Here is a 19653-nt window from a genome sequence, read left to right as displayed (position 1 = left end):
ACCTTGAGCCTTGTGCATGTCCTCTTAATATCTCAAGAGAGGATCTCACTTTCTCCTCCTCTCTTCCTCTCCTGCCTGCCCTCCCCCAACCCCCCAAATTATCTCTTGCTGTCTTCTGGGTGGTTACGTTTAATCTCAGGATTAGGCAGCAGCCTGCAGTTTGCCTTGAACATCTTATCAGCTTCCAAGAGACATTTACAGGGAGAGAAAGACTCTGTTTTTGATAGCAGTAATTGTATTTAGCTTGTAAGATACAAGGCTATTTATCTCATGGCTGGGAAATCACAGAGGGAGAGAAAGAAATTGTTGCTGATAAAACCTAAATAAAACCAGAAAGAAAGAAGAGAAGAAAAGAAACAACACCCTCCTCAAAGTCCCTCAAGTGGAGGGATGAGGTGGAAAAGGGACTTCTTTGAATAAAAAGATCACGCCACTTTGGAAGGAGATTGAAAATATCAAGGGAAAGGTGATAAATGGCTCAAGTAGGACAAGAAATGACCTGTTTCAAAGCAGGCTATGAACTCTAGTTTGGCAGTCGTGTAAAGCTCAAGGAATTTGATTTGTAGAGATGTGAATAACCGTTTTTAGAGATATTGAGTACTAATACTCCATTTAAAGACAGCTAAAGCTGTGAACAACCAGCATTTCTGACAATAAAGTCAGTTTTTATTTTTCACAGAAAATTCCAACTGCACCTATTATTGGACACAAGGTATCAATACAACACTTAATATTTAAACCAACCTCAGTCCGTTTGCTTATTAAGTGCCCTTCCCTTTTCACATTTAGAGTATTCAGCTTCCTCTCCCTGAAACAGCTCAATTCTCCTTTCCCCCCATCCTAAAAGCCCCGTTAAATTCCTGATGCTCACGTAACTCAAGTTCTATTTGGTCTACTGTACTGCTGCATGTTTTTTGCATTTTTAAAATCCCTACAATAATTTTGGGTAGGTATTAAGGAAAAAAAAAAGTTATCATCCCATTACGACATACTTAGCACTTTGTTGAAGTATCCAATGGTCTTGGACCACTCCGTCAGCAGGACCAAAAAAACCCCACATCTCCATCTGTATCTCTTTAGTCACAGAAGATGTTTAGTAACAGAAAGATAAGGTGGAATCATGCATATCATTGAATTGTATCAAAAGGGGATAATCAACATAAATATTTTACTTGTTTCCACCACTATAATTCCTTCTCTACAGTTAAAACAGATGAGAAGTAGTATCCATTAAATCAATACACAGATGTAATACATCATTTCAGCTGTCCCAAAACTAACCTTCTAGGTAATTTTCTCAAAGATGAAGGCGATAAGGTGAAAAATACTTTTAAAATGGGTAGTCACTAGATTTTTTTTCTAGAGCTTCTCCTTTCATTTAAACAAAACACTGTAACCTTTGCCAAATATCTTCTGATATCACTGGAGTGGAACAATGTGCTGGAAAACTTCTTGAAAGATAGTGTAGGAACTCAGCCAATTTTCCTCTCTGCCTCACATCGCCTCCCTGGTACTAACAAGCAATTGCCAATCTTTCCACTGAGTAAATGAAAGTGAGTATTGTTGGAAGAAAAACTTCATGCCTTTCACATTTTAGGTTGGTAAGACAACCTAGAGCACTGTCATTTTAATGTGTGCTTCTGGAAAGCAATTTGTTTTAGGCAGCGGCAAGTGAGAAAAAGATTTTTTTTTCTCACAAACTCCTAAGGACGTAGTTCAGTAAAGACATTACACTGGCATAAAGCAGCCTTGCTGACAAAGGAAGTAATTTTATCTTTCACCATCTCCTGGCCACTCATTTTCACAACCATGTGGCCTCTTCTCCTGGGCCAGTTACAGAGGGGATAGCGTTGGTGAAATGACCCAGCTGAAGAGAAGATGGGAGCAGAAATCATAAATTTGACTGTTTAAGCAGCATGAGTATGAGATGTAGTAATGAAAGAATGAGCTCCCTTGTCCAGCTCTAGCTCCTGAGGCATGCTCCTTTTCATCAGGAGCATGCCTCCGAGGTGTGCCTCCTAACACTCTCTACTTGCTACACTTTGGTTGACATACTGAAATGCTCTCAGGGAATGCAAACAGGATTCCTTTCAAATGAAATTAACACAGAAGATACACTCCAGCTGTTCAGGGACAATCAGTCCTTGAGACTGGAACTAGTCTGAAGAAAAACCTCAGCGCTGACATCAGGGGCCTCAGAACCAACTTTCTGTTTTAAAGATATATTCTTAGCAGGCCACAGAACTTGCCAGAACAGTCACAAAGTCCCTGAAGTTCTGTCATTGAGATCTAACTGTCCAGCTTCCTAAGATTCCTCACAAATGTGTACTTGAGACAGAGAATGAAGTAGGCGCACAGAAGACAAAATCTTTTTCTTTTATTCAGTGCCAATAGAACTGCAAATTAATGTCATTTGAAAGGGCAGAGACTCCTAGAAGACAGAGATCACTCAAGAGAATGATAAGAGGGAAAAATATAAAATCTGTATTGGGTGACTGAACTAATGAATTCAGATAAGGATCCAGTTGTTTAATGCTGTCCTATTTCTTTTCTTTCTTTCTTTCTTTAATGTGTGAATAAAATTCAGGGTACCATTCCCTCTCTAAAACATATATTTATTTAAATGACGGCATATTCCTGGCCTCTTGCCTCCCTTCCTTTAATCTTCTCCTTTTAAATATTACTCCAATGGAGGCTTTTTGTTTGTTTGTTTGTTTTTCACTCATACTTTCACAATTTAAAGCTTCTCTACGCCTAGTTTTGTTTCTTTTTCTACTGCAGAAGATGTAGTCATAGAGAATGGATGGAACAGTAGCATGGATGGATGAAGGGGAACATCAGGCTCGTTTCAATGTATGCTACAAATTTGGCAACATACAAAGTAATTCTTTGCAAACAGAGTGGAGACGGAAAAAAAACAACTCCCACCTCAGAACTAATGAAAACATGGGCACTGAAGTATCTGTGTCAAGGTAGAAGATTGGTTTTTAACCCTTCTGGTAATTGCTGACTCTTTGCCAAACCTCAGGATTCCTGATTTGAATCCTTCTCACCAAATTTGAGTGCCTCAAATTTTATGGGTTTCACTGTAATCTGAAACAAAGTCATGTCAGAGGCTTCATCTGCTTTAACTGGCTTTCTTATCTTACTTTTATCCCAAAACGACTCCGACTTCATCACCAAAAAGATTAATTTAGATTTAGAGAAGGCTCTCAGCAACAACATAAAAGAAAGAAAAACATCCACCAAGTACAATCTGTTATCCGGGACATACACCAGAAGTTGAGAGCATGTGAGACAGCAGAAGGGAGGCAGTCATTGAAAACTGCACTGTAGGGCGCAGAAATTCATACATATTTGTTAAAAAGGGTTTACATACCCTGACTGAGAAATACGTTGTAATGATCAACTTCATGAATGAAGCATCAAGGAATTGGTTATCAATACAGCCTATGGATAAAGCCCATCTCCTTATTGCACACTTGAGGGAAAGAAGAGAGAGCAAAACTAACATAAATCATAAACAGCTCAACAGCTTTGCCTGAACTAAGTCACAACAGCTGAGCAGCAGACTGCAGTCCCACTGCAACTGCTGCTTGCTGTTTCCCACTTCTCAAGAGCTTCGTCTCAGATACCTGCACTGGGTCACTGTTCAGAGTCTTATTGCCCAGTAAGAGAGACTCTGGTAGACTTGGAATGGTACGAACATTGAGTGATCATCTTTAATGATTGGGATTATTTCAGATTCAAAGCTTAGCCAAATTTAGCTTCAAGTTAATTCCCTCCTAATTTACAATTTATCTCTAGCCCTTTTCGTCACAAGAAAGCATAAAGCTCATGTTGCAGGTGGCTGAGATGTAATTGAATGTTATAAAAAACAAAATGTCAGCTTCTGAATTGTAGGTTTGTTGCTTTTCTGTTTTCCTTCCACTTCCTTGTCTTTTATACGAAGTTGCAAAAATGCGTCTTTGGAGTCTTTCAATCGCATTGGGGTAATTTCATTTAATTTCAATTTAACTGAAGACCACGCTTTAAGGAAAGCCAATATTCTCTCTCTCTGCTCATAATGAACATCAAACTTTTATTTGTACTTTCCATTGAGCAAGTAATTATGAGTCTAATGTACAATCCTTCAACAGCTAATAAAGCTCAGAGGTGAGCATAGAAAGACCATTAAGAATGCCACCCTGATGCCCAAAGTTAGCAGCATGTGTGATGACAAAGAAGATACTTTTATTATTTTGTCAAATTTGTGAACATTAGGCTCTGTTCAGGAAATTATGTACATGTGAAATTGTTCATATTACAAGACAACATGGCATGCCCAAACATGCATGTGCCAGAAGTTGTTTTTTAAACATTACATATAACAATATAGCCGTCTCTTCCAAAATTGAATTAATTCTACATGTAAAATACAGGATTCCTTAGATATTATTACACAAGTTTGATATGAATTGCAGTTTCAGCAGTCTCTAGCTGAAACATACTGGATTAGTCAACCCAACCACAAAGCTTGTTCCAAAGCTGAAATTCTGCTGAACACCAGTTTAATCTCTGTACAAAAAATATTAGGTGTATGTTTAGTCCGTGAAAGATAACAAAATATTCATTTCAAAAGCTCCTGTTCAGTTGTCTTTTAAGCCATTACTTCCCCAGAAAACCGAACTAATAAGGTTTGGTTTCCTGTCGCTATTGGCTTCTCTCACTGAAGTTTTTTGCAAAGCTGAGACATCCATAATGCCTTTTCATTATATGGATATTCTGTCATTTAACATGAATTGAGATCAAGACACAGATCTTTCCCCTGGGAGGGCTAGAATGTTGCACTCCTCCACTGGTTATTTTCACTAGCCATGTAGGACCTTAATTTATTTTGTTTTTCAGACTTTTGTCCCCTCTGTCAAATTTGGCTAAAAATCCATTTGAAATCAGCTGGAAAAAATTAGAGAGACACATGCACACACAAAGTATGATCCCGAAGCCTTACTTTCACAGGGACAGGCTGAAAACCGTATTCCCTGCAAACAGACAGAAACTGAAATACACACATGGAAAGGAAAAGGTGTGGAATGTAAAGGTGTCTTTTTCCCTTGGGGTACAACAGCCTATACTCTATACTGGCACAGAACGTAAGATTAATGCTAATACTATAAAACCATACATCTTCTAATGAAAACACAGGACTATCTTAACCAAGGCAGAAGCAGAGGGTACTGAGGTATACTCTGAGTGTGATTTATTTTCCGTTTTTAAAAAGTCTCTAAAGCAATGAGATGAATATTTTGTTTCTTTACACCAGGGACTTACTACAGCAAGTAATACGAGAAGAAAATTTATTCATGGGGTTTTTACTGTCTATAATTGGCTGCCAACAGGATCAGAGGCACTTTACCACAAAATAATTGATGAAAGGAGCAGAAGAAAGATGCTCAGTTTGGGCCTCTCCTAGCCACCCTACCTTCTCTAACCAATAGAAAGCAGAGCTAGAATTTAACTCAGCATGCTTGTCATTGCTTTCTTGGAAAGCTATTATTTCACAAAAACAATGATAATTATTAAAACTTACTCTTTTGCATATACAGCATCAAAACGTTGACAAAGTATCATATTGAATATGAAGTAGAGGGCACCATAGAATAGATCACTTGTATTAAAAACTTCCATGTGCACTTTCTGAGTAAGTGGAAGAGATGAAATTATCCCCTTAGAGTAATTTATTAGTGTCTGAGGTAAACAGTTAGGATATTTCTCATTATCTGAGGTTAAGTGGCTCATGGGCAACGCCTACACAACCAGCAAATTGCCTTATGTTTATCAGTAAATTCTTCCCTCCTCTACCCCAGGTCAGTTATGCATAACCTACAAAGGAAGAACTGGAAGTTGCATAGACTTAATACTGGAAAGCAAAAAGATCGTCACTTGATCTTAGACAACCAAATGTTAATAAGAAGTATGTGGCTACCCTTGGAATTGTTTCCTTGTGCTCCTCCTACCTTTTGTAAACATCCACATCACCAAGACTCAGCTATCTTACGTACAGCAATCTGTTTTCCACTTGGGGTGAGTTTGACCTTTTAATGTGGTGACATGGTATCATAAGGTTGTGTATCACCAGTGGTGGGAGAACATATGGGACAGTGATTCAAAAGCCACTTGTTCCCTACTCCTAGTGTACTTGGTGTGATGACTTCCACAGAGAAACTGAATTGCTCCCCTGTATTTTGACCCAAAGTCATCTAAGAGTTGACAGATTTGGCTAGATTTTATATAAACCTCTACACCTGCAAACCTTAAAGAGTGAAAAACAGATGAAGAAAAATTGAGGCAAGCGTAAGGTTCATTCAAATATTTGCAACTTAATCTCTCACATTACAGTTCACCTATATATCTATATAGTCTGTATCTTGTGACTGACTAGAGATGCCTCTCGTTTTCATAAGGCCTTTTCATAAGGTCCATTCAAAACTTTTCTCGCTTCAATAGTTAGAAAACATCACAAGTAGCAAAACCAAGTTTGTTGTTGAATCAGGTTTTTGACTCTCTGCAGACCCAGGATTCACTTAGAGACCTCCAAAATAGCATGAGCTACGTGTATCATACCACATAGTTGTCATGCTTTACTCTTCGTATATATAAAAAAAAACATTACTGTGTTTTCCGAAAGACACAATACGCACCACTAGGCTCTGGTCAATTTATTGCTGAGATGAAGCAACAAAGATTTATATAGTATCCGGTTGTTGTTAAACGTTAGTTTGTAGATATGGGCAGACAGAAAGAGAGACAAAAAAGACAAAAAGACAAAAAAGTATGTACCTGTCGGGTAGTGTTCATTCACTGGCCAGCTGTCAACCTGAAGAGTGGCGTTGCCACCGTTCCTGGTAAAGCGCACCACGTGGTATTTGCCATCATTTACAGGTGTGCTTTCCTCTTTAATAGAGATGTCCACTGTACCAATATTGAAGACCACACCAATCTTGCCTTGCTCCTGAAATGAAAGAAAAAAGAAAAAAATGTTTGCAAATTGCTGCATATTAGGAGAATGTTCCCGGCCTATAAATCTCTACTGGGTAATTGTGCCAGTAGATGGCACTACAGAATACACAGAAGCATCATTTTGAGCTTTGTCAGGATACATTTCATTGGCTCTGCTTCAATGCTAACATCGTCTTCTGCACTCTTCTTTACAGCTTTCACCTGAACATAGTGACTCATTTGCTCTCTTAAAACATCGCAGAGGACAGTTGAGAAATCAGGCAATAAAACCAAAGGGATGTGGATATATAGTTACTTGAGCAACAACTCCACTGATTAATTATTCTCCTGTTCAATTGCCATCTGAAATGCAGCCGCAGGCAGGCTTTAACTCAACTGTTTCACAAACAGATTAACAGAACAGAACAGCCCTCACCCCCCAAAAAATAACCATGGGATCCAGCAGGGTGAACACAGGTACAAGGAGGAAAGAATTAGAAGGTAGCAAAAACATATTAACCAACTTTGACCACCCGAGGGAAGCTAATTACTCCTAAGCCAAATGGAAAACACTCCAGACTTTCAAAGGATGGGAGTGGCTGCAGTCTTTACCTTTTCTATATCACACACTTCAAGCAATGACTTACTAATAAAGCAGTCCCCTGCAGTGTTCTCCCAAAACTTTCCACCAGCCATTGACTGAATGGGAAGAGCAGACAGATGCAATTTTACTGGCCATAACACGTTTTCCTGCAGCTTGCCCCATCTAGTTCCAAGCAATAACCAGATTCAATGACTTGAGGTTGTAAAATGTGGACCCAAAGTACATCCAGGTTAGATACATAGAAGTATAAATATTGATTTAAAGGATATCAGAAATCCCCACCAGTGTACATATGGAAGCAACCAAAACACACCTTCAGGCCTTCAGCAAGGGAGGGCATCAGTGTGCTGACCATCCGTACCATAAAATCGGCATTAGCATTATTAGCTGTTTTAACAGAGAAGTCAAGGAAGAAACAAAACCAGAGAGTGGATAGCTGTCTCATATCTAAATATAGCCTCTTCAAAACAGACCTGCAGTATAACTCAGACTTCTTTTTTTCTAATGCTATCCCTCTATTCTTTGAACTACAATACTGTTATCAGTTCAAAAGGAAAACAGTCCTGCAGCTAAAGAGATCACTACAAAACTAGACTGTGCTTCAATTACTTGGAATTTGCACTGTAATAGTATGCACCCTAACATTACTTTCTTTCTCCTTATAATGATAAATTTTAGACTTTACTATGTACATACTGGATAGCAAGAGTCTCATGTTCATTCACACTACTGTGCTTTGGACTGACTTCTCTGCAAGATAACAATGATCTTTTTACCCCTGTAACAGAGGGTAAGTGGACTGATGCTCCCAGCAGATGCATGAACTCAGACATCATTTGAAAATAATCAAACTTTCCTCTCTTATGCTACCCCCAAAATACAGGAGTTTTCACTGAGCAGAGGTTTATTCCAGGTAAGGCTATTGCTGGCATAGCTTTACCATTTTTTGACTTATAAAGTGATCTTGTATCACTGTGAGTGAATCTCTTGTGTTAATAAAGTGTCTCCATAGTAATTAGCTAAGAACAAGCGGTTACTTCTTCCTAGACAGCAGGACTCAAAGAATGTCTACTGACCAGGTCACTTGGTTACTGTCTCCATATATTTTCGCAAGGTGCTGCCTTATAAACAACCTCCCAGAGAAACTCTCATACTGCTTTTCGGTCACCCTCAGAATGTCAATCATGTTCTCCAAACTAGCACAGTGACTGCTTAGAGAAGAGTCCACCCTGGTGAAGACTTCGCGTAAACATGTAACATGAAAAGCTACGCCATGTCTAGTGGAACAGATAGCTGCCACCACCACCACCGAGGAAGGGATTAAGAGGTATTCAGCAGAGAGAAAGATATGTATTTTCAAGCCCTACAGGCTGAATGAAGCAGAGATAAAAATTTGTAAATGGGGAAGGAGACAGTGAGAAGTTTAACTAATCTCCCCTGAAGAAGGAGAAAACATTTCTGATCTCCCCTTTGACGAAAATGAGATAGTGCCTTTCACCATTCCCTTCCCCAGGCTTGAAGGACAAACCTAATTTAAAGAAGTAGTGAAAACCCATGGATAAGAGGATAAACTGCAATAGAGAAGATTCTGCAAGTGGAGGACTGCAAACTGCGCCCCATCTTGGATTACTGCATCCTGGTCTGGGCCCCCAGCACAAGAAGGACACATACTTGTAGAGCAGGTCGAGAAGGGCCATGAGGATGACCAGAGGGCCAGAGCACCTCTCCTATTAAAGAAAGGCTGAGGGAGTTGGAGTTGTTCAGCCTCGAGAAGAGAAGGCTCCAGGGAGACCTCATGGAGGCCTTCCAGTACCTAGAGGGGCCTTATAAAAAAGACGGAGAGTGATTTCTTACTTAGGCAGATAGTTACAGCACGGGGGGGACAGTTTTAAACTAAAAGGGGGAAGATCTATATCAGATGTTAGAAGGAAATTCTTCAGAAGGTGATGAGGCACTGGCACAGGCTGCCCAGAGAAGCTGTGGATGCCTCATCCCTGAAGGTGTTCAAGACCAGGTTGGATGGGGCTTTAAGCAACCTGATCTAGTGGGTGGCATCTCTTCCCATGGCAGGGGGGTTGGAACAAGGTGATCTTTAAGGTCCCTTCCAACCCCATCCATTCTGTGGTTCTATGAAATGGCCCCTCAAGCTGCTAGAGAAAGGAGGGAAATGAGCAAACTGGCACCCTCCCTACCCCAAACAGACTGCCACCCACTTTCACAGCCAAGGAAACATACCCCTGCTAAAAGCAGCACAACACTTGGTTGTAACTGAGAAACACCAAAAAAAATGTGTAAAACAAATCATGGCCCTAATCGAAGGCCTCCTCCAGCTTTATTCAGTCCCTTCTTGGGCAGAGCTCCCCATGACTCTCTAAGTTTTGCAGGAGCAGGACGTTAAGCCAGATTTTGATACTCTTACTCGGACTGAGTAGGAGTTTGTCATGAAAATGGTTCCTTTCCAATTACCAGGATAAAACACAATGTAACACAATTATCTGAAAGCAGGGCTATTGAAGCCATACTGCACACACAGACTTCAAGATACAGTTTATTCAAGGTATTTTATATCTCTAGGGCACCAGACCCTCTCTGGAGAAAGAAAAAAAAAGACAAGAAAAAAAAGCAACAATTACTTTACTCATTCCTGTTAGAAAGAAGTAAAGCAAAGCAGAAAGAAAAACCTACAGCAAAGGACAATGACTACGGACACAGGGCAAATTCAGGATTTATTTTCAAGATCTCTTCATTTCCACAGTTTCCTACACTACAACACCTCATTAAAAGCAGCTTTTATGAAGACTTTTTCCTTCCTTCTAAATTTGAAAGACAAACTTTACCATTAAAATTTAACATTTCATGATGGACATGACCTCTTTCGTTCAATTTTCAGTACAGATAGTAGCTTTTTTTTTTTTCTTACCAGACACAGGTATTAACTAGACCAGCAAGTATACGTCAAAGAAAGATTTACCTTTGAACCACTATGTTTATTTTGTAGTTAGAGGAAAAAAAAATCTATCCATAAAGGAAGGGAAAGGATGAATACATAGCCGCACGGAGTATGTAAGTCACATGCTCCAGAAGGGCTCCAGAGAATTTTAATAGACAGTGTGTGTTTTTTCCTCTCTGCATCAGCATTCAACTGGGCTGCCACAAACACCTTCCATGAAAAGGTGATCATGTGTCCCCCAAAATTGCTGTCCTCAAAAGCCACGTTGCCTTCTCCTCACTTAATACCCTTTTTTGGAGATATACTTCTGCCAAGACTTGAGGCAAATAATTATGATTACATAATTGAATGGTTGCAGATAAATTACATGAACAAAAGAAAGCAAAGTACTAAAAAGAATGTACAAGGCCTCACCTTGGTGTCTCTATTCTACGCCACCCTTCCACAAGCTCCTGGCAGCAGTTGGTTGTTATATACACTGCTCCCAAAACATTAAGAACATCATTACATAACACAGGGACTAATCTACAGCCTGGGATCTGGAATCTCACCCTTAAGTGTTATTTTATTTTCGGCAGTGTTTTCTTTTACCTTTCCATGAAACAGATTCTTCATCTGTGAAAGATGGGTGACAGTCACCTATCTTACCTTGCTTTACAAGCCCTGTAACCCAGACACATTTTACTTAAACACTAATGACATTTTGATAATTTAAAGAGTAAATACATGTTGGAAATATGAACTGGGCAGGAGCTGATAACGGCCTCTTAAAGCACCAAGGGCAATGTCTGCATCTCACTTTGGTGGACAGAAAGCAACCTGACTGGAAGAATCTGGAGGGCACTGAAGGAGCATGATATTATCCTTTTAGTCCAGAGAGTACTATCCAACAGCTTCACAATGCACTAGTTTGAGACAGAGATTGTGAAATTCCAGCCTTTTGGCAATGAAATCCTAACCTTGCTACCTCCCCTCAACTGTCTCATCCCTGAAAACAGCTGCAATCCAAGTGGGGCAAGGTCCTAACCTTTTTTCAGCTTCTACCTCCAGCTCCTCTGAAACCCATTCTCTTCCTCTGAAGGGACCTCCAAAACATTTCTGAGGTCTGACATTTTCACAGGTAGGTTTTTTTTTTTTTTTTCCTTTTGTTTTCCCTAACCCAAGGAGGGCTAGAGCCTGTCTGCATGCAAATATTTCATGTGATGTATGTTGTTGCGTAACTGTCAGGTCTTCCCCCCACCCCCACCCCCCAAGTGTGCCATTGCATTTTAAAGGCACCTATATTTCTGTAGCAGATTAGGTGGAAAATCAAATGGGGGTGGCAGTAATTTTGTCAGATTAGCAGTTGGACTGTGGTAGAGATGGCACATACACTGATAGCCACATATACTGTGTACTCTCGAAAGGGCTTTATCTTTCATTCTTCTTTTTCTTAATCTAAAATTCACATCACCCAGACTGAAAGTATACAGCTGTTCCCTGTGTACAGAAAGGATTTCATTCCAAAAACCAAGAGAGAGAACCCCAGGCAATAGGACAAATCCTACTCTTGGCTGCATCGATATGAATCAATAGCAATTCTGCTGAAGAAACTCAAAATTCTTACTGATGCAAGCAGAAGCAGAGTTTATCCCAGTACCATTATGTTGTTTTGCTTCTTTTTCTGAAACTAAGTGTAGAAGAAAAAAATTAAAACATATCCTACGAATCTAGCAGGATTTCAAGTAACTGTGTTTTCTCATACTCATTTTACTTTATTATTTTTCACAAGTCACAAGTGTGCAGACTGCTTCCTCCCACCCTGGCAGGTTCCAGCATGAGTAGACCTCAGCCCAAACCTGGCAGACAATACTCCTAGTTACTACTTCCTGAAGACCACTCCTGATTGTGCTGCCCACATTTCCAAGTGACACATGTTCCTTCAGTAACACAACAAGCCTTTTGCCCTGTAGGAAGGTTTTGTAAACTTCCCCCTCCCAAACACCTCATGCATATATTTTTAATTCTGCTACCTTTAAGTTCAGGAAAATTGTTTTTTTTTCTTACAAGCTCAAGCACTGCTCTTCCTGGAATGGCTTCCTTCTGTGTAAGGCCCTCAGAATCGTAAAGAGCGCCAAAAGAGACTGAACGTTTATTTCTCCCTCTTTGGAGTTTTTTTTTTTTTTCCCCTATTTATTCTTCAAGTCTGTCTTTGCTTGGTTTCCTTTTTTTATGGGAGGGGTTGTCTTTTTTTTTTTTTTCTTTGCAAAAAAAAAGGATTCTGGATGTTAGCCCAGCTGTCAGATCACTCACTTTCTGTGGTTTGGTGGACTTTGCACAATAGTATTAAATGTAGTGAAGTATTCAGTAGAACTGAAGGCATAGATGTATATTCCTCAGAGGACATTCACTAGTTACTACAATGTCAAAGCACTTGATGTCAAAGTTCTTTACTGACTAGGAAGGGCGTGAAAACCAGCATTGCACTCAGAGTGCCCTTCTGAGCTGCAACTAGAAGGAAACGTGGGGCTGCATAGGCCTTTCTGGGATAAATATTTTCACTGGATTTAAGGAGAGACACTAGAGGCTGTATTCCGTGCAGACATTTCTTTTTTTCACTCTGGTTATATTTAATACCATTTCTAATACTACTTGGAACTAATTCTGAAATTAGTTTAATACATACAAAACTCTACAGTTGGGTAAAGGGAGAGCTTACTGGCTGAAGTCTTCCTTTAACTAAATAAACAGCGATGGCAGGGAAGCCATGCTCAATGAGCAGCACAGCCATCTGGCAAACATAAGAATCAAAAGTTGCAAATGTTGTTAAAGAAGTGATAGGCTCACTCAACTTGGAAGTTTTTGATCAAGGTTCCAGCACTTTATAGTTATCTTGAAACAAGAAAAAATGTTATTGAGGTGACAACATGTACACAGGACAGCTAATTTGGGGTGACTTTTGTGTGATATTCTAAGAAGCATTAGGTCATCTTTTGTTTTGTACTGCTTGTTGCTGCTGCTTTAAGATGTCAAACCAGATCCACTAAATCCCAATTACAAATCTATTTATCAGAGAGAACAATATACATACAGGACAAAATAAATAGCAATTATTACTCTTAATGGCCATGTTTTTTAAAAGAACCAAATCTCACAAATACGTAATTTATAAGGCTAAAAAGATCATCTAGTCTGCTCTTAAATTTTACGAGACCATATATTGTGCCTGAACTGATTCTTTTTTGAACTACAGAATATATTTTTAGAACAACGCTCAATTGTGATTTGAACATTTACAGCTGAGGAAAGAATCATTACAGCTCAGAGTCACTGCATTTGCTTCTTTGATAAGATTGGCCTAGTGTTGAACACAGTCAAAAAGGCAAGTGGTATGTCAAAAATTATAAAGAAAAGGAACAGTAGACTAAAGGAAAATCTGTTATAATTAATGGTGTACCTTTGAGTTTAATTTCTGAATACAGTACGCAGATCTGTACACGCTCAATCAGCAAAGAAAATGAGGAAATATAAAAGGTTCAAAAACACCAAACTTGAAACTGTATATATAAAAACAAAAAAAACCAGATGTTTTCTTTTTAATAACTCAAATAACTACAAATACGTAATAAAATCATTTGGTAATAAAATTTAAGCAAAGGAAGTACATTTTGAGACAGTAAATAACTGAACTGGGCAACTCACTCTCACAGGGTATGTTGCATGCCTAAGATACATTCAAAAATAGACAAATTCATGGCAGGAAAGTCAATCAAGAGCTATTGAACACAACAGTGGGAATATAATCTTCTGCTCAGCGGGTCCTTAAAAGCAGATCATTACCATTTGTTTTAACTTTTACCTCTTGCATTAAAAAATAAATAAATAAATAAAATTAAAATCTAATGTCTTACTTCCAGAAATTAATTGTAGGACTGTGATCAAGTCAAAAATTTTTGAAGGTTATTGCCATTTCTTATTCATTTTGTAAAGTGGTGAAATGCTGACACTGGCAAAGTTTAATGGGTATCTTTTTTACTGAAGGTTTTGAAAGCGTGGTTTAGATAAGGATCTGCCAGAGTCATGCCGGTGTATATAGTCCTGCCTTAGAGCAAGACAAGTGCTAGAACAGATGACTTGAGATTCCAGGTTCATCTTTCTGTGACTGTAAACACTCCCCACAGCTTTCCAAGGCATAATAGAAACCTACTCAGTCCTCTGACTTTCTCATTGGAAAGCATGTTTTCCAGTCCTTACTTTAATCTTCCCATGGCCCCTGAAACTCCTTCAGTTTAGTAATACTTATCTTCAAATGTAGCCAACAGAAATTTTCAACTTCAGTTCACAGAAATCACACAACCAGTTTGGTTTACACGTTCAAAGGCCATATTGTATCTTTTGGCTGCAATCTTACACTGGGGGCTCACCAGTTGAGCCTTATTCATCATGACCCCACAGCCTTGTACAGGAGTGCTCTCTGGGAGCGCCCCTTGTACTAAGAGATGGCCTCTAGCTGAAGTAAAATGCAACCATGCTCCTCACTAAGACCTCATCAAGATATTTGGAAAGCAATTTTATATTTTTGATTGCGTATTTGGGGCACAGACTATTAGATAATACTTTTGAATAGCCCATTCTACAAGAAATAATAGCACAGAAATAAAGCAATACCGAACCATGTTTTTTCTATTTTTTTCTTGAAAATTTTTTTTGACTAAACCCCCTGGCAACACCATAGGAATACTGAGTTACCAGTTGTCTGTGACAGTTCAGCTCTTTTAACAAATCATTCTTCCCAATTTACCATATGTCCTCTCCCTTCATCATTCCATCCTTCACTGTTTGCCTTTTTTCTAATAAAAGTTTGTTTTTAAAAAAATCCTGAAGTCAAGAAAAAACAAAGAAAAAAACCACAAAACTGCCCCTCACAAAGGGCAGCCAAAGAACAGTATATATGTGATATAGAAGCTGCATTCCCTTTCCTGTCCCACCAACCCAGATATCTTGCAATTGATAAAAGCTTTACACATCATTGCAGGTTTTCAGGTAACATTAATACACAATATCAACAGAATTAAACTTAGAAATTATTTTGGCACCAGAAGTTTCCTTATTTCTTGAAAGGGGATACTATTAATGCAGCTTGATACCTTTTGAAATTAACTCACTCATAGATGTAATCTCGTCTGGTTTGAGCACATTGCTGAAAGGCAGAAAAGATCTCTTTTCTGCTTTTACTGCTGCTCAGCTATACCTTAAACAAGCCACTCCACTTTGTCTTTTTAGACTATGAAGTCTCTGACTTACCATGCAGTGCATTTGTGTGGTACCTACCACAGTGGAGCCCTAGTATCCTGGGCGGCCTCAGGATGCTGTTGTTGTACAAATAATTAACACCGAGCAGAGCATCCTGATCTACAGTATCACAACATCATTACCATGACCAGGCGTGTACTAAGCTTGCCCTAGACCCATTTCCTCAAAATCAGGAGAACAATGTGGCATATCCGGTTGCTCTTACTTAAACCTGACACCTGCTGAGCAAAGCCGAGCAATCAGAAATGTTCTGGAGTCTTAAGAGGGAGGCTTGATTCTGTGCTATTCAGCACCTAGGATTACATGCCCAATTAAATTGTTTCTTCCTCTGACCTAACAAAGCAACAGTACACTGCCAGTTGATTACCAAGCAGTGAAATGTAATAAGAAATACACTCAGGTGTGTTTAGGCCACACAATTTGTGGAAAACAATTGTTGCTACACAGCTAGCAAAGCTCCAGCCATAAGACCGCTAATCCTTCTCATATAGGGACATCATAATGCAAGTAAGGAAACAGAAATTAGCAACACGCTGAAAATGGGGCATTACTTAGGCAAACAGGATGCAAAAAGAATTATGAAAGCGATACCCGTCCATCAGTTCACTGGCAAATACATTATTCAGATGGCTAATTTGTTCCCTCAGTTTACAATATGCGTCAGGTAAACCTGCCTTACATGATGGTATGAGCTTCAACTATAATTAGCACTAAACAGTCAGCCTTTTCAAAACATTAATAACATATCCTGGACATTTTTGAGAAATGATACTTTTTAGATATAATGCTGGACTAGGAAAAATACAGGAACCATTCTGAATGTTGATGTCAACTTCTATTTCTCTAAAGGACTGACACAATACACACCGTGTGTTGCATTTTAAACTTAGAGCATCCCTAAAGTGTACCCTTCTCCTGTATTACAGAAGTCAGCTGATTAAAAGCAGCCCCTTCCACTTCTGTTCGTAAGTGCTGTCATGTAACTCACTCAGACAAAAATGTGACTAACTGCTAAAAATGCCACATCTGCTCAGTAAGGAAAAGGGTGCAATAACGTCAGATTTTAGAAGGACACAAGAACAAGGAACCTGCTTTCCAGGAGAAAGCATCTCCATCCATCTCAAAATGTCTCCACTGGAGTTTTAATCCACTGGGTAACGTTGCCAAAGATTTATGCTGACAGAAACTCAAGTGTCAGTTACACAAAATACAGTACCAGAGATCTGATACAGGCAGCACGAAATAAACGGCGTACCTTAACTAGTAGGCTTCCTTATCAAGAGAGCTGGTATAATTGCATGATGTCTGTGGGCTGAAGGCGCAGCATGCATCATACACACTGTAACAGCAATCAGAGCTGTCTGTCTCAACCCATAACCCATAGAAAAGTGAGCACTTGTCAGGAAAATGGCATTAAAAAAGGACACCGCTGCCTGACAGGAAAGGTGATCACAAATATCAGCTTGCCACCATCCAATTAACCCAGGCATAGCAGATACGGAAGTACAAGGGCTGAAGCTGCATTGGACAGAAGTAATCAATCTAAACTTTGTTTTGCCTAGAGTATGTTCGTAAAACCTATTCTACCCTTAGTCGTGCACAGTATTGTAGGGCTTCAGAGAGTTCAAAAAAATACATGTTCAAAATTATTTTATTACTAAGCACTATGTATCACTGTATTTCCTTTTTTCAGTATGTTTATTTATAGAATTCTAATAGAATTTAATGCATCAGAGTCTATGTTGCATGTTGCTTTTGAGATGAACATAACAGATTTCACAAACTATATATAAAATCAACAGTGTATTGTAAACACAGCAGTAAGTCGTCTTTACTAGACAAACGAGGCGTATGAGCTAAAGTTCAATAGGCCTCTCCAATCAGACAAGATAATGAGGAAAATATGAGTATATGCAAACACAAACAGTGACTGGATTCTTTAACAGATTATTTCTAGCTTTTCAAACCTTACTTTTTTTAAACTGCCTTTTTTTTTTTTCTCTCTCTCTAAAGGAAGCTTAATATGGCTTTTGAGATGTGGCTGCATTCCAGCAGAAGGCTTTTCCAGTCCTCAATTGGTTTCCTAAAACTTTGAATGGGAGTAAGAAATGCAGATAAAAATATGCGTGAACATGAACACTCTGAATATCACAGCATGGGAAACCTATACTCATATTTCTAATGAAAATTGCCCAAACTAATTTACTTATCTGCAGATTTTAATAACTTTCTATGACACAGCACTACTTAGTAAGGAACAGTGGAATATTAGACAGTGATGCTAAAAGATAAACACACTGCGTTTGAACACACAGCTCAAAGGAAACCACCAGCACCATTTCCGTTTTGTGCGTTAGAAAGCAGAGACAAAAGGAAATGCCAGAATCTCACAGGAAACAGAAGTGACAGGAACAGAAAAAATAGAGGTTTTTAGAGAAAAAATAATTTGAGTTATTACAAAATTACCACTGAGTATTTCAAATATTCACATTTTATGTATGCATAGGACCTCCTACTTAAATAAATTCACATAAAACCCTCCCATTTTCCCTGGCAACCTGTTTATCTAGCTCAATGTGTGCTTTTTCAAAATTCACTATTGGAGGATCTCTGCGTCTAGAATTTTCATTATTTCTAGGCCCTTCAACCTGAGGGCCTCTACTCCTGGAGGGGCATTTGGCTCTTTCCAAGGCCAAGGGAATTTTTGTGTTAATCTTAACCAAAAGTCAATAGTTGCTTCTGAACCTAGCAGGAAACATTACATTACATTCAGGTTGAATTTTTCTATAGAGAAAAGACAGCAATTTTACTGAATCAAAATCTAGATGAGCCTCTGGGAAAAAAGTTATGACTTGCCTATTTTGTGTTGCGGAATTCACTTACTGTAAAGCTGCTTGGCAAGGATCTATCAGACAGACAGCCTTGCCAAGTTTGCAATATGTTGGTTAAATCGGAACTCCTGATGTCAAATTCAAACTTGATTATCGGGAAGGGATGTTGTACAGAAAGCTGAAGTATTTCCAGGACTCATTTTTGACATATTAGGTGTAGAAAAAGTAAAGAGAAGATTAATGTCAACTTCTGTACCTTTCTCTGATATTTTCTCCTCTCTACTATCTAGGAAAAAAAATTATCATGAGACATGATAGGACAACCAATAAATGAAATGAAACCGCTTTTGTAGGACTATGCTGAACGCGCAACCCTATTGCAATTACAGCTGACCTTGATTCACTTCTTGATTCAGATTCCAACTCTGTATGGCTGATCACTTGTTCACATTAGCTTTTGTGGGAAGAAGCTATGTTTCTTTAGGCCTGCAGGAAGAGATAAAGGACTACCTCTACAGATAACCCTTTATTCATAAATTTTTGTAGGTACCATTACGAACACCAGGGTAATGAAGTGTCAAGGGCATGGGAGGCAAGATCATTACAGATAGATTTAAATCACGGTTTGGGAAGCCTACTTCTTTGAATCAAGCTATTTCCCTGTATCTCATGGTGCAATAATAAGGCAGCTCACATCTGAAATAAAAATAGAGAAGGAATCAGAGAGATTCCTATGGCAGCAATGCTGGGAAAATGTTGGGAGAATGTGAGGTAACTGAATAGCTTACCTAGACAAGACACAAAGATCATAAAATGACTTTGTAGTGTGCTGTATAGGAACAGACCACAGATGTCTATTCCTTGATTAGGTCAGAGTTTTTATGAGCCAATGGAAACAGCCAATGGCATTGGCAACGGAACTGCTGCGACCTAGACTGTTTGTATTTACAACCTGGTAGTAGAAAATTTCTTGTCTGTGTCCAGCACTTCGTGATTTG

At 38.9% G+C, this 19653-nt stretch overlaps 1 protein-coding gene across 29 annotated transcripts in view; it reads right to left on the bottom strand.

The window, feature by feature from the left end:
• The window catches only part of NRXN3 (neurexin 3), a 1012648-nt gene that overhangs the window by 129567 nt on the left and 863428 nt on the right, over positions 1–19653 (bottom strand). For all 29 annotated transcript variants that reach the window (XM_066997130.1, XM_066997141.1, XM_066997143.1 and 26 more), the window contains one exon: positions 6820–6991. In XM_066997130.1, coding sequence (XP_066853231.1) covers positions 6820–6991 — 172 coding nt within the window. The remainder of the gene's footprint in view (positions 1–6819; positions 6992–19653) is intronic.

The sequence above is a fragment of the Anser cygnoides genome, chromosome 5, assembly GCF_040182565.1.
Source record: "Anser cygnoides isolate HZ-2024a breed goose chromosome 5, Taihu_goose_T2T_genome, whole genome shotgun sequence".
Classification (NCBI taxonomy): domain Eukaryota; kingdom Metazoa; phylum Chordata; class Aves; order Anseriformes; family Anatidae; genus Anser; species Anser cygnoides.
The sequence above is the reverse complement of the archived record's forward strand: the minus strand, read 5'-3'. Positions and strand labels throughout refer to the sequence as shown.